This window comes from Nannobrachium achirus, assembly GCF_963921795.1.
Source record: "Nannobrachium achirus genome assembly, chromosome: 18".
NCBI lineage: Eukaryota > Metazoa > Chordata > Actinopteri > Myctophiformes > Myctophidae > Nannobrachium > Nannobrachium achirus.
Genome location: NC_137825.1, coordinates 33,460,680 through 33,474,247, shown reverse-complemented (window position 1 = coordinate 33,474,247; position 13,568 = coordinate 33,460,680). Strand labels below are relative to the sequence as shown.

The window sequence follows — 13,568 nt, the reverse complement described above, 5'->3', positions numbered from 1 at the left end:
TGCTTGGACATGTTGAAATTGCAGCTTTTCTTTTCAAGAAACGGTTTAATCATGCAGCATAGTTGTGTCAAGGCTACTTCTTGTATGATTTTCAATTATTAAATAGGTTTTCCTGAGACCAATAACGCCTTTATGACAAACTAATCTTTTTGTGGATAGTATTCCATTAGCTGGCTAAGAGAAAGGAGAGGTGAGTGAGAACTAGTATTACAGTATTACAGTTCTCTTGTTTTGCCACTAGGGGGAGCGGAGGGTGGTGGGAGCATAGAGCATAGACTTTATATCTGTGGCATAGAGTATATTATATGGGAGAGGCAGAATGACTCGTTCATTTCAACACAACTTAAGTTGTGCATGATTCCCAAGCGGTTTAGTTTGTTAAAAACATCTTACATTTAGACATTATGCCCAGAACATTTCTGGCTTTGTGTCTCTAAACAACTCATGGCTTACAGAATGGCGACACAGACTTTTATACATCAAATACATTATATTTTAGTGTTATTTATTATAAATTAATATAAATATTGCTAATACAATTAATGTAATTATTACATGTTTAAAGTATATAAATATTGATTTAATATGAATACTGTATGTGTGTATAGTGTGTGCCAGCGGCTACGTAATTGTAGTCCTTAGCGGCCATTTCTTGGGTCAAAACACAGGTGTTTCAATTGTTTGATTGCATAGAACTATAGTCTAATCAGAACACCTGTGTAAGGCTGTGTTTACCCAAGAAATGGCCGCTCTTAGAACTACATTTGGCACACCCTATAGAGCTTGCTTTGCCTATTTACTTGTTGTTGTTATTTTCATATGAAATACATGGCTATAATTATGCAGTAAGTATCCAGTAAAATAACTACATCTCTGACATTTATAACAAACCAAACCGTTTGAAAATTGGTTGAAAATTTAGGAAGCAATGGTAATTTTAATAGTACATGCACTATATGCATTAGCTTAACTATGCATTAATGTTATGCATGGACCGGCTGACTGAGGTAAGATGGCCGCCGTGTAGCGACGTCAGTCCCCATTGGCCAACAGCGTGCGTAAGCCATCTAGCCTTTCTTATCCACCACTTTCCGTGCGAGTTTACTGGAGATTATTTGGACCACACTTCCGGTTTAACAACATACAAGCTCACGTCGCATCGCAGATGCAGCCTGTAGTGAGCTTGTAAATCACACTCGGCTGCGGCGCCGGAAGCTCGGTACAACGTCTGCGCAATGCACTATGGGGCGTTGGAAACCTGTGGATATATCCACCTGTTTCCGCGGGAGTTTACTGGAGATTATTTGGACCTGTTTGGACCACACTTCCGGTTTAACAGCAGACATACAAGCTCACGTCGCGTCGCAGATGCAGCCTGTTGTGAGCTTGTAAATCACACTCGGCTGCGGCACCGGAAGCTCGGTACAGCGTCTGCGCAATGCACTATGGGGCGTTGGAAACTCGTGGATATCTATGGTTTGAGGTGTTTCTCTGTTTGTTCATGACTCGGAAACCCGCACCGGGTGTGTGCTCAGTGTAGTGAGTGCAGTGGGCGTGTCGTCGTAGAGTGCGTTCAGTGTGGCTTATTTACAAACGACCAGTTTTAAGAGGCAGCTATGTGCCTTTTCACTCTGAACTCTGAAGGTAGCTTAACTTTCTGAAAAGCAGCAGTTGCTAAGTATGCTAACGTAACGTTGCTATTGAAAGGAGATGTAATTCCTAACATTTGCATACCTGCTGTTAGTTTACATGTTGATGTGTGTGAAACTATCAAGCCCAAACGACCAATTAAGCTGCGAATGCTGCATTTTGCGGTCATTTCCTCCATTGTTCACAGCTGAGAAGCACTCCAGACACGGTCATGAAAACCAACCAATCAAAACACAGCACCGACGCACCACACCGTCAAACCCCATCTTCTGAGTAGGGTTGGTCAGTGCGTGCACTCAGCACACCGGTGCGCCGCACACTGGATTTCCGAACGACAACTCACCAAGTGCACCGAATAAACGAACGACAACATGGCACACCAGTGCGTTGAGTGCGCATTTCCGAGCGCACCCTTTGAGTCAGTTGCACAATATGCATGTTCATATAATTTTAGCCTTGATACAATGACCGTCTTGATCCAAGGGCTCCCTTTGTTTCTGTTCATAATCCATTCAGTGACATACAAGACTATACAAAGAGTTTGTGTAGTAGCCAGGTTATGACTGAAAAATACTCATATTTGATATGCTTGTTGTGAGAGCTTGTTTACAGTTGGATGTTGGATTGAGGCTGATACTGTATGAGAATAGTGCAAGAGAGGCTAAAGAAATGTGAGTAAAGGAAGAACCAGTTGTGTTCTGCCAGGAGGCATTGTACTTAAAGTACAAAAGTATTGGCAATTTGGCATAAAAATGTACTTAAAGCACCAAAAGTACTAAAATGTTTGAAAATAGCTCACAATGCATCGCGATGCTAGCCTGATTTCAGACTCGGCTCACGAAACAGTCCACTATGAGACTGGGCGGGGTCTATGGTCAGGAACCAGGCAATCGCGATGCATTAGACCCAATACTCAACGTCAGCCTCAATCGTATCCCTTTTCCTATTTATTCAAATGAGACCCCAATTTATATTGTAAAATCTATGCTAATTTAACTCAGTGTACAAGTGGAACCAAGTGGACCCGTTCAGGACCATTTGGTTCCATTTGTACTATCATTTAGCAGGGGACCCCCTGGGACTCGCTCAAGGACCCCTGGTGGTCTCCGGACACCACTTTGAGAACCAATGCATTAAAGGATTATGTAACACTGGTTTCTTTCTAAATTGACATCTATCAGGAGATTCAGGACTCAGGAGACCATAAGGGGAGGTAAAGGTAATCTTCCCATATCTTGTGTGCATTTAGTGTTTGTATTTGTTGATGACATGTATTATGGTGATACTTTGTTTATGGTCTATTGATGATTGAATACATACAGGACCACAATGGAAACTTGTCTCCAGGACCTTTTTGTGTTATCCTTTTAGCCATAATGTCTGACTGCACCACGTGCTGTTTGCATTTCTGATTATTAAAGTATTCAATCAATCAGTAAAGTAAAAAAGACAGCCGGCAAATCACGTTTACAGTATTTGCATTGCACATTTGGTGCATTCAAATTCAATGTGTTTTACGTGAAACATTAAGCAAAAGAAAGGCGTAACAGGACATGTGAATACAGCGAAAGTTAAAAGTTATGACTCAGAAAAAAACTCAATATAAAAGGACGTGAATACAACAGAAACAAAAGTAAAATTGGATAGACTAGAAAGAGAAGAGTAAATCATGTTATATCTATAGTATACGGAGTGTTAAAACACTATAGAGCAGAGGTCTTCAATGATTTTCAGGCCAAGGACCCCTTAGTTGAGAGTTGAAGCAGGGACCCCCACTACATATTGTATACATTGTTTCACTTATTAAACCTTTTTATAGATTCCATAGATAGTTTCATACTTGTTTGGCAGCACTGTCATCAGTGTTTGATTCATTCATTAACTACTACCCTCAATATTAGCCATAAATTATAACTTCCAGGAGAGTGCGCTAATATTCGGACGTTATGTCTCTCCTGGAGTTATAAGCCAGAGTCATATGGCTCTCGCTGGTTGAGCCCCAAAGTCCACATTACGCTCAAAACATGTACAAATCAATAAGTCTTTGCTTTTGAAAATGTGGTGAAAGAGTAACGCCAGGATTCCATTCGTTCTTATCTTACCACTTTATTGGAACCTCATTTCACTAATGCTCAGCTTGAGTCTAATTAAATCTACAGGCAATACAAAGATGAAGACAGTTGAATCATGTTCATTCATTCTTGTACTGTTCTCCATTTTTGTCTAATAAAATATTCAATCAATCAATTCCATCAAGATTCCATTTGTTCCCTCTCAGAGTTAAATGAACACTGCGTATTCAGTGTGTGACCAAATGTAACAGTAATGTTGTTGTGTTCTCTCTGCAGACCAGACCCACTCCACCTCACCATGGCTGACAACATGGATGCTGCTGGCCAGAGAGAATCACCACAGGCTGCCAAGAGGATGAGACTAGATACTGACCATGTAAGTGTGTGTATGTCACAAGTGGAAAGTGTGTGATGTTCAACCGCTGTTTGTGGACTGACTCGTTGTTGTGTGCAAGCTGCTGTGTGTTGACCGTTAAAGCATCAAGCACAGGAGGACAGAATACATTTTGTATGTTTGTCTGTCTGCTTCTCAAGGCATTTATGACACGATTTGCACGTGTAGTGGCACATCTTGGTGTGTTCACCAATCAGCCCCTTTGGCTGCATTTAAACAGGAGACAGATTAGGAGGGTTTGGTAAAGGTTGGTGCAGATTAGAAGGGCAGGGAGGGGCATATTGAGGGGGTTTGGGGCAGATTGGTGCTGGTTGAGAGGGGATGGGGAAATGGAGAGGGAGATGGATGAGAAAACCCATTCTAGATTACCCAGCCAGCTAGTAATATGTGTTGTTGAAATATCACTGAGGAACTACGGTAATATACAATAGAAACTATGACGTTTTACAAGGTGTTTTCAAGCCACATTATTTACCAGATCAGCAACATGACTCACAGATGAATAGTAGTTTATTTGACTGATTTCTCTCTGGATGTCGTTGTGGTTGCACACTTCAGCAGGACGGCACCAGTGCACCTCTATCCTCCCTGGATGCTGAGGTGTTTGTGGACTCCAACCATCCCAACAAGGTGTTGGAGGGTCTCAACAGGCTGCGTCTCAACACTACCTTGTGTGATGTGACTCTGTGCTGTGAGGGACAGGAGGTCCCCTGCCATCGTTATGTACTGGCCTCCTTCAGCCCTTACTTTGAGGTACGCACGCACGCACGCACGCACGCACGCACGCACGCACACACACACACACACACATCTATTGACCTGACATTTCAAATCTGCCTTGGCTTTCACAAACCAATCATCATGCCATATGTAAACACAACAGATTTAAATTCTCTTTTCTCCCCACTCCTTTGCCCTGCTGAACAGCACTGTGGCTCTCAGAACTTCACTTTTGTGACTCTCTTGTTGTTTTTAATCCTTGGTGTAAAACCATTTCATGATTAGTAATGCTTTTGTTTTTATCTATCTTCGGATTGCTATGTTACACTATTCTATCTTGTGATTCTCTCTTGCCTTGTACATGCTGCTACTGGGGTTTGTTTGTGTGTCCATTGTGCAGTGTCTGTGTGTGTTTTAAAAAGTGTTGTTGATGCACTTGTGCACTTTTGCCCAAGACAAATTTCCCCTCGTGGGACAATAAAGTATATCTCATCTCATCTCATCTCATATCCAAATTAATTAATCGGTTAACAATGTAAATAACAAAGGAACCTAGAACCATGGACACTCCAAGCCAACCATTCACCTTTTCAACCTGCACAGGCCATGTTTACTTCTGGCATGGTGGAGTCCACACAGGAAAGGGTGACCATGAAAGGAGTGGAACCTCTCATGATTGGATTGCTGGTGAACTATGCCTACACTTCAAAGGTGTCCATCTCCACTGATAATGTGCAGGTAATGTATTATCATCATACTTAAACCTTCTTTATTGTCTCCATGTTTGTCCTACATAACATCAGTGCTTAACACATTGACTGCCAGGTATGTATTATGCCCCGTTTTCACTGAGTCAAACTTCTGGAAGTTTTTTCCAAAATGACAGCAATTTTGAAATTCACGGCATGTGAAAACGGCCACTTATTTTGTGTTCTGTGAGTTTTGGAGTCCAAAATTTGACGGCAAAATACCTAGTAATTTTTGCTGAAAGTACTGGGAGAATAGAAATTTCCCCACAGTGAAAACGGCATACTGTGATTTTTACTTTTTTCGGACAAGCAGGTGCATGCAAGGGGCCAATATTAACAGTTAAAGCATTGTAATTGGGATTGAAAGCTTCAGAATCCATATTGCATTCGAATGTTATGTAAGCCTGCCAAACACAGAAGACAGACGTCTATTTCTTTCTACAATCTCCAGCCTATACGGCCGTGGTGCTGAGAAATGCAAGCTTGCTAGATCAATTCATGGTTCAAACTTATTTGTAGGCTATTCTATAGCCTATTTGTAATTAAGCTGTGTGGGTTTTGATACAAGTCCGGTCTGGACCACGTTTTCTCTGTGTTTTCCTGGGATCACTCACGGGTGTGGGAGAGCAGCAGCAGCAAGCGTAGACCAATGAGAATGCTATTTGGCGACTTAAGTCGTTCATGAGATGAATGTGTTAATAAAGACATTTTGTTCATGTGTTCTAGGACCTGCTAGTAGCATCAGACTTGTTGGAAGTCCCGGCTGTTAGAGAGGCCTGCTGTGACTACATGGTGCATCACCTGGACATAAATAACTGTGTAGAGATGTACTGCTTTGCTGACAACCACTCCTGTGAAATGTTGAAGGAACACAGCAAGGATTATATTCTGGAACACTTCAGTGTCATCTACCAGCAGGTCAGTGGTTGAGGGGTCATACATTTCACAAGTTGTTAATGTTTTTGTCTGTTGTTGGCTGTTTTCTGTTCATGTTTTATTTGTATTTTTACCATTACTCAATCTGACAACTGGCACAGACCTGAGTAGAAACATGTAAAGGTAACTCTTAACCTCTGAGATTCGCCAACTAATGCCAGCAGACTACAACAGACAGTTTGAAGCAGTTGGAAGTAGTCTGTTTGGTGGAGAGAGGCTTTTAACTGTCTTGAGACAACTTGTTGTGATTTGACACTTGCCACAATGTAGCTTATTCACTAGATGTACCAGTAAGACTCCCTAATCGGGAGATAAGCGACTGTCAGGTCGCATACACAAACTTTAGAAGGCAATGGTAGCCAATCAGGAGGGAAATGGGAAATGGGACAGATCCATGTTGATGACATGACTTTAGAGATACTGTACTGTGTACCGCTTTGCGTGATTTTAGGGCAAAATCTGTAGGAGCAGTGTCCAAAAATATGTTTTGCAAGAATCGGCTTCATGGTGGCGCTAGAAGAGGGCCATTTGAGAAATGAGGGGTTGTGGTTTGGCAGCCAAGGAGTGTGTGTGCAAAGTTTGGCATGGATCGGGCCAACGGTGGCGGAGATATGAGTAGGGCAAAAGTGTGACGTGTGATTTGCGACAGACAGACAGACAGACAGACAGACAGCCGGTGGAGCTTTTTTCACTAAATGTACTAAACAGACCATCTACTATCACATTCACCAGTGAACACTTCAGATGAGAAAATGTGACGTATGAAGTATGGGAACAGTCTTCTCCATCTATCTAAAATGCTGTATTTTTCTTTCTACCAATAGGAAGAGTTCCTCTCTCTCTCCGTGGAAAGACTGACAGAGGTTCTCTCCAGTGACCGTCTTAATGTTCCTAAGGAGGACATGGTGTTTGAAGCTGCCATGCTGTGGTTAGACAGGTGTCCTAGCCGCAAGCACAACTTTGAAAAGGTCAGTCATTTCTTAGTCTCACCTTGTAAGACGATCAGAGGTCTCTGCCTATCATTATGCCAGGGGTCTTCTAAATGCAAGGTAGTTTCTAGCTGAACTGAACTGTATGCTTATGTGGTACTGGCTGGTTATATGCATGTTTATTATATAATGTTGCTCCAGTTGGACTAGTAAATACTTGTTGTTCTTTAAGGTGCTAGAGCAGATCCGTCTGCCTCTCATCAATCCCTCCTACCTCCTCACTGTGGTTGAGAGTCTGGATGTGGTGAAAGATCACCAGGGCTGCCAGAGGTTCATATCTGAGGCCAAGGGGGAGCGGCCCTACTCTAACACAGCACACCCACGCAACACCACAGGTACCTGCTGAACACATGCTTGCATGTTGCACCTGATGATGCTTTAAAAAAGCATATCTGCCAATAAAAGAACATGACTTTGGATTTCTACTGAGCAGTGGTGCTTTGGGATTTTCTTTTCAGTGCGGACGGTCATTTATTGACGTCACGTGCACGCACACACACGCGCCTCTAGAGGCTATTTAGAAAGAACGGATGTCAGCGTCTAATGGTGGGAAAACCAAAACAATGTTTTCTAGTCTTAAATATATTTGCATTAGGATTTTACTTTCTAGTTTCATTTAATTACAGTAGAGAAACAAAGTTTGCTTTGAACAAATCTCAAACAGTAGCCTACATACCACAGTAATGGAGCCATGTAAGAGGACACCTACTTATTATAACTCTATGGGACACACAAATGGAACCCAACCACCTTAAAAACCATTGAATATATCCCTGCTCTGCCTGCACGTAACCGTGATGCATGAAAACTGTTTTCACCTATACATATTTTGTTCTGATTGTATTGTTTTGTGTACACTTCTGCTTTGGTAATGTAAACGTGTGTTTTCTCATGCCAATAAAGCCCTTTAAATTGAATCGAATTGACACACATTTACATGCAGTCACCGCTGAAAACCTTAGGTGTTAAAGTAAGTATCCATATGAATAGAGTAGCCTGGGCTTGTGACTGCACCCCACTCACTGGTAAACCTGTTAAGGGTTTTATGCAAATAGCCATTTCATATAGGTTATATGGCACGTCGTCACTCAAATCTATGGGGACGCATTCTAGCATACAAAGTGCAAGCACTGTTCTGTGCCGTCCCTGCATGTGGGAAATATATTGGCCACACAGCGTCCGGTCACATCCGGCTACTGGGGCTTCGCAATGGTTATTGCATCATGATTTAATTATTTTTAGTTTACAATTCAAGCTTTCATTTAGTTGTTTGCGCTTTTACACATGTCAATGTGCATACCTATTTTCTCCTGGATTCATTCAGTTACAGCAAACTTTGTGCTGCCTCTCTGGGGAGAGAGTTCCTGAGGGGTGGGGCTGCCACACTGAAAGCTCTACTTCAACTCTTAAATCAGTACTCTGTCTCACCTGCTCCTTCTCCTCTGCTTGTAGAAGTGATTGTGACGGTGGGACAGACTACAACTCCCAAGGGCTTTGACAAAGTTGAGAGCTTTGATCCCCTGACCAATCAGTGGAAGACTCTTGGACGATTTCCCTCAAAATTATGCGGGTATGCTGTGGTTACATCAGGTGAGGATTCAACACACAGTAGAACATCACAATAAGATAGAAGTATATGTGAAGAAATGTAAAGTTGTGTATGCATATTGCATATTCAAATGAATTCTGCTCTTCTTCTACCATAGGTTCCACTATGTATGTGGCCGGAGGGAATGATGAGGATAATTACTTTAGAGAGATGTGGCGCTATGATGTTCACCATAACTCATGGTTGAAGATTGCTCCCATGAATGAGCGACGCAGTGAATTTCGTAAGATTGTCAAACTATCACATTCAAAGTAACCACATTAGCCCTGTTGTCCCTATTTTGGGCAGGTCATCATAGGCAACATAGAAATAAAAAATAAAGTAAAGAAAAATATATTTTCTCACTATGTATCACTTTAGCTAGTATGTAGATCTTCTCTTTCCAAATAGTAGAGTCCTGCACGGGTCCGATTTTGACAATCAAAAAATTGACCTGTCGCCCGCCCGTCTACCCGCGATTACATGCAGTAAAGTAAATAACCTAAACCCGTGCGTGCGTGCTTCCAAATGGAATCGCACTCGATCGTCCCTGCACGCCGTCCTCAGTGTTTGCGACGCAATATACAATATTTACATAAATGCCAGGTCGGTGGCCACTCTTAATCCTTTTAGATAGCCTTTTAAACCTCCCTTGCTTTGAGAACATGGGCTAACGTGCTAATGCCTGCTGTGGTTGTGTCTTTGTGTTGTGTGTGTCGACTCCTGCTGCCCACTGACTGTGTGCGCTCCACGTTGTTTAGGCGGAAACAATGCTGTAGTGTTGTGCATGGCGTGGTTGTGTCCTGCTGCTCAATGTGTGCCCTCCGGTAATGTTGTCTGATTTTCACAATAAAATGTCTCCCATCCTTATTTAGTCATGCACCGCCTGTCCCCGTACCTACGAATTTATAATAGTACCCGTAATTGCCGGACCATAAGCTGCGGCTTTTTTTCCATGTTTTGAACCCTGCGGCTTATATAACGGTGCGGCTTATATAGAGATTTGTACAGCTAACGGCCAGTTAGTTAGTTTTACAATGGTCTTAAACAAGGATTTATATATAGATTTTTACAGCTACCGGCTACCAGGGGCGCTCTTGCAGGAAGCAGGAAGGACACCTGCAGCTTATAGTCAGGTAGTTTTTTGTTCCAAATTTAGCTGGTGCGGCTTATATTCAGGTGCAGCTTATAGTCCAGCAATTACGGTCTTTTGACGGGTACCCACGGGCCACGGGCTCCGACCCGTTGCAGGACTCTGATGAAAATTCATTAAAATCAGCTGGTTCTGGAAATGCGTCTGTACAGGTAACAAAATGTATCGGCTTCAATGTAGAATAATGTCACCACATGATTTGTAGAATGTATGTCTTATGTATTGTTTACGTTTACGAGAATGCCAAATTATAGCAGATATAGAGTTTTTTCACAATCAAATTTCCAGCATCTCATATTGCAGGGCTTTTTGTGGCTCTTTTCCTTCAGACACGTTAATTTTCCATTCACATGTCCGGATAAAAATGAGCCATTTCACTTAAATGTGTTTCTTTTATTAGTTTGATATGGACATGGTTAACCGTTTTAAATGGTATTCATTGACTGGTTAAACGGTTAATTTTCTTTTTAGTTTTTGGTGCAACTTTACTTTTTTACCCCTTAAATCAGCGGTTCTCAAACTATGGGTCGCGACCCAAAGTGGGGTCGCGAGAAGGTGCCATTGGGGTCGCGCATTGGCAACCAAAAATATAAAGATTATTTTTTTATTTTTTACAATATGTTGTGCTAGAAAAAAGTTTGAGAACCCCTGCCTTAAATGATGCCGGGAAGCAGCCACCACACTACTGTCTTTGTTTTGGAATAACCACTAGGTGCTTTTGCCTTGGTTACCCAATGAGATGCTTCACTTCTAATGATCAGTTTAATTTTTATGTTTTCCCTGCACAACCCCACATGGTCCATAGGCCTGGTGATGCTGGATGGATATGTGTTTGCAGTGGGGGGCGAGGAAGGTGAGAAGTATCTAGACTCGATGGAACGCTACGATCCCAACACAGACAGCTGGCAGCTCATGAAGGATGTCGGTTTGGAAACGCATTCTCATTATGACTGTGGCTGTAATGTGGTGGCACTGGATGGAGAGCTCTATTTTATTGGTATGGAACAGATTGATGCACCTTTAGGTTCAGCCTACTGGGTTTCTTTTTTCATGTAGTGTGTGTCAAGCATAATTGTTTACTGAAAATGTACAAATTCTTTGGTATTATTATGTATTCTTGCTTCTCCTGTTGACAGTGAATAATGTTTTGATGTGTGTGTCCTCCTGGACTCTAGGTGGTGCTCCAAATGGATGGATGGATGAATGGATGGATGAATGGGAGCCATACCCACCCGAGATGGCCATGAAGGCCGTGAAGTACAATCCGAAAACATCTGTGTGGACAGAAGTCGCTCCTATGCAGATTCCTCGAGAAAAATCAGCTGCCTGTGTTCTGCATGGAAAGATCTATGTTACAGGTATCATATGTCTTCATAAATGTGATAATATAGAAATATATATTTTTTACACACAAGCACAAAAGTATAGGCATAAAATATGTGCTTGCAGAACATAAAAATACATTAAAAGTAGAATATTTGAGTAAATCCAATCAGTTACTTTCCGCCCTTTGATCTTAGTTTCATAACACACTCACTTGTCTTAAACTAATTAATAAAACACACTAACAGACAATATCCTGTTAATTCTTCTTCATATGCAGGTGGTCTGTACAATCGTACAATTGAGAATACGATGGAATGCTACAACCCCACGACCAACCAATGGAACATGTGTGCTCCCATGCAAGTGGAACGTTGCTCGCATAGCGTGGCTGTGGTAGATGGAAAGATCTACGTTCTAGGAGGGCTGAGAGACGGAGACGTCATGTATGACACTGTTGCTCCTCAAATGTCTGGGAAAAGGTTTCTTCTTGTGTACACCAGACATTTCTCTAATGGCTGTTTCTTTGTGTCTCTCCATTTAGTGTCCACAACATTGAGTGCTACTGTGAAGAGACTGACACGTGGGAAACTGTAGGGCAGATGGCTGATGCTTCTTACTGTTCTGACGGTCTCAGATGTGTCTCTGTCAGGCTGAAGAGGGGTCATGATCAACCCATAGATGATGAAGATGATGATTCTGAAGATGACTAGGGTTGGGGTCCGATAAGAGATCATACAATCACATATGGACCCGGTTTGTCACACCATCAGAGCTGGCATGTGGAATTGTCTGCTATACAACTAGAAGTAACAGTGGCTCTCAAATGTTTTAATTTCAAGCACCACCATAACTCTGGAGTTACAGACCTTTATCTGCCCATTTGGAACCTGAGTTCTAAATAGTAGAGGACCTGGGTAAGATATGTATGCGCTTAACTTAGGAGAGAATTTCTCAACTGTTCTAGACTAATATGACCCCTGGGAACAACGTCAGAACTTTGCGAAATTCTCTATCCGGGGCGAAATACCCCAAAATGACCACGCCCTTTAAAAAATGACCACACCTTGATTACTACCATATACATAGCTATATTTTCAAAACCGTTTGTGCTACAGATGTCATGAAGGGCTCAAAATGTTCAGAATACCAATGTTTAGGGGGACATATACGTGTGTAACATTTCTAATTTTGATATTTTATGACAAAACAACTAAGAAACGCTAAAAACTGTCAACTTCTTATTGTCCAGGGCCTTAGGGAATTTTTTTGCACTAATCAGTGTAAAACCATCAAACTTGTCCCAGATGTAACCCAGAGCATGCTCTAATGATTTAGGAAGGGTGCCCAGCAATTCTTCAGGGTCATCATTGTGGCCAAATCCAATATGGCCGCCATCTCAAAACACTTTTGGCTATAACTATTGAACCAGATGAGCTACAAATGCAAACTTGGTGTCTATTTCATGTTTTTTTGACCATTAGAAACATGTTGGAATGCTTGTCTTTATGTCTGGGTGTATCTCAACATATTTCAAAGATGACGTGTATCTGAAAATGTATTTTACTGTACCTTACTTAATCTTTGCCACCTTTTAGCAAACATTGTGTCTAGTATATGCTTCTTGAGCATTGGAAACACAAGGGTAGAGCACTAGAGCACTCTAATTAGCTTATTACGAGTAAGATGCATCAGGGCGACAAACAACCTCACCCTAAAGGGCGAGGTCGCGCCATGTCTTGGCCATCTGGCCACTGATGTATATCGACCAGTTACCCATATATGGAGACCCGTGGTACCCGTATATGGAGATCCAGGTACTTTATATGGAGATATGCTGTGAGAGCCCAAACATGCTTACTCAGTTATTTGATATGTGAAAGTCCTATGATGTCTATGACATCTGACATCATACCCTTTTATGTCCATAGATGGAGATCCCTGTCTGTAGAACCAGCCACACAGATATGGGCTGTCGTGACCATCTGTCTTGG

The 13,568-nt window shown here is 41.9% G+C and overlaps 1 protein-coding gene across 1 annotated transcript; it reads left to right on the top strand.

Annotated features, from left to right (window-relative positions):
- Positions 1-4,769: 4,769 nt before the first annotated feature.
- Positions 4,770-12,287, top strand: LOC308303774 (kelch-like protein 21; the record flags this gene model as incomplete). Its single annotated transcript, XM_080748269.1, has 9 exons — positions 4,770-4,869; positions 5,440-5,574; positions 6,312-6,503; positions 7,346-7,489; positions 7,683-7,845; positions 11,057-11,248; positions 11,427-11,609; positions 11,855-12,020; positions 12,119-12,287. Exons 2-9 carry the CDS (start codon positions 5,443-5,445, stop codon positions 12,285-12,287), a joined length of 1,341 nt encoding a protein of 446 aa, XP_080604395.1. The 5' UTR covers positions 4,770-4,869; positions 5,440-5,442.
- Between the last annotated feature and the right edge of the window lie 1,281 nt (positions 12,288-13,568).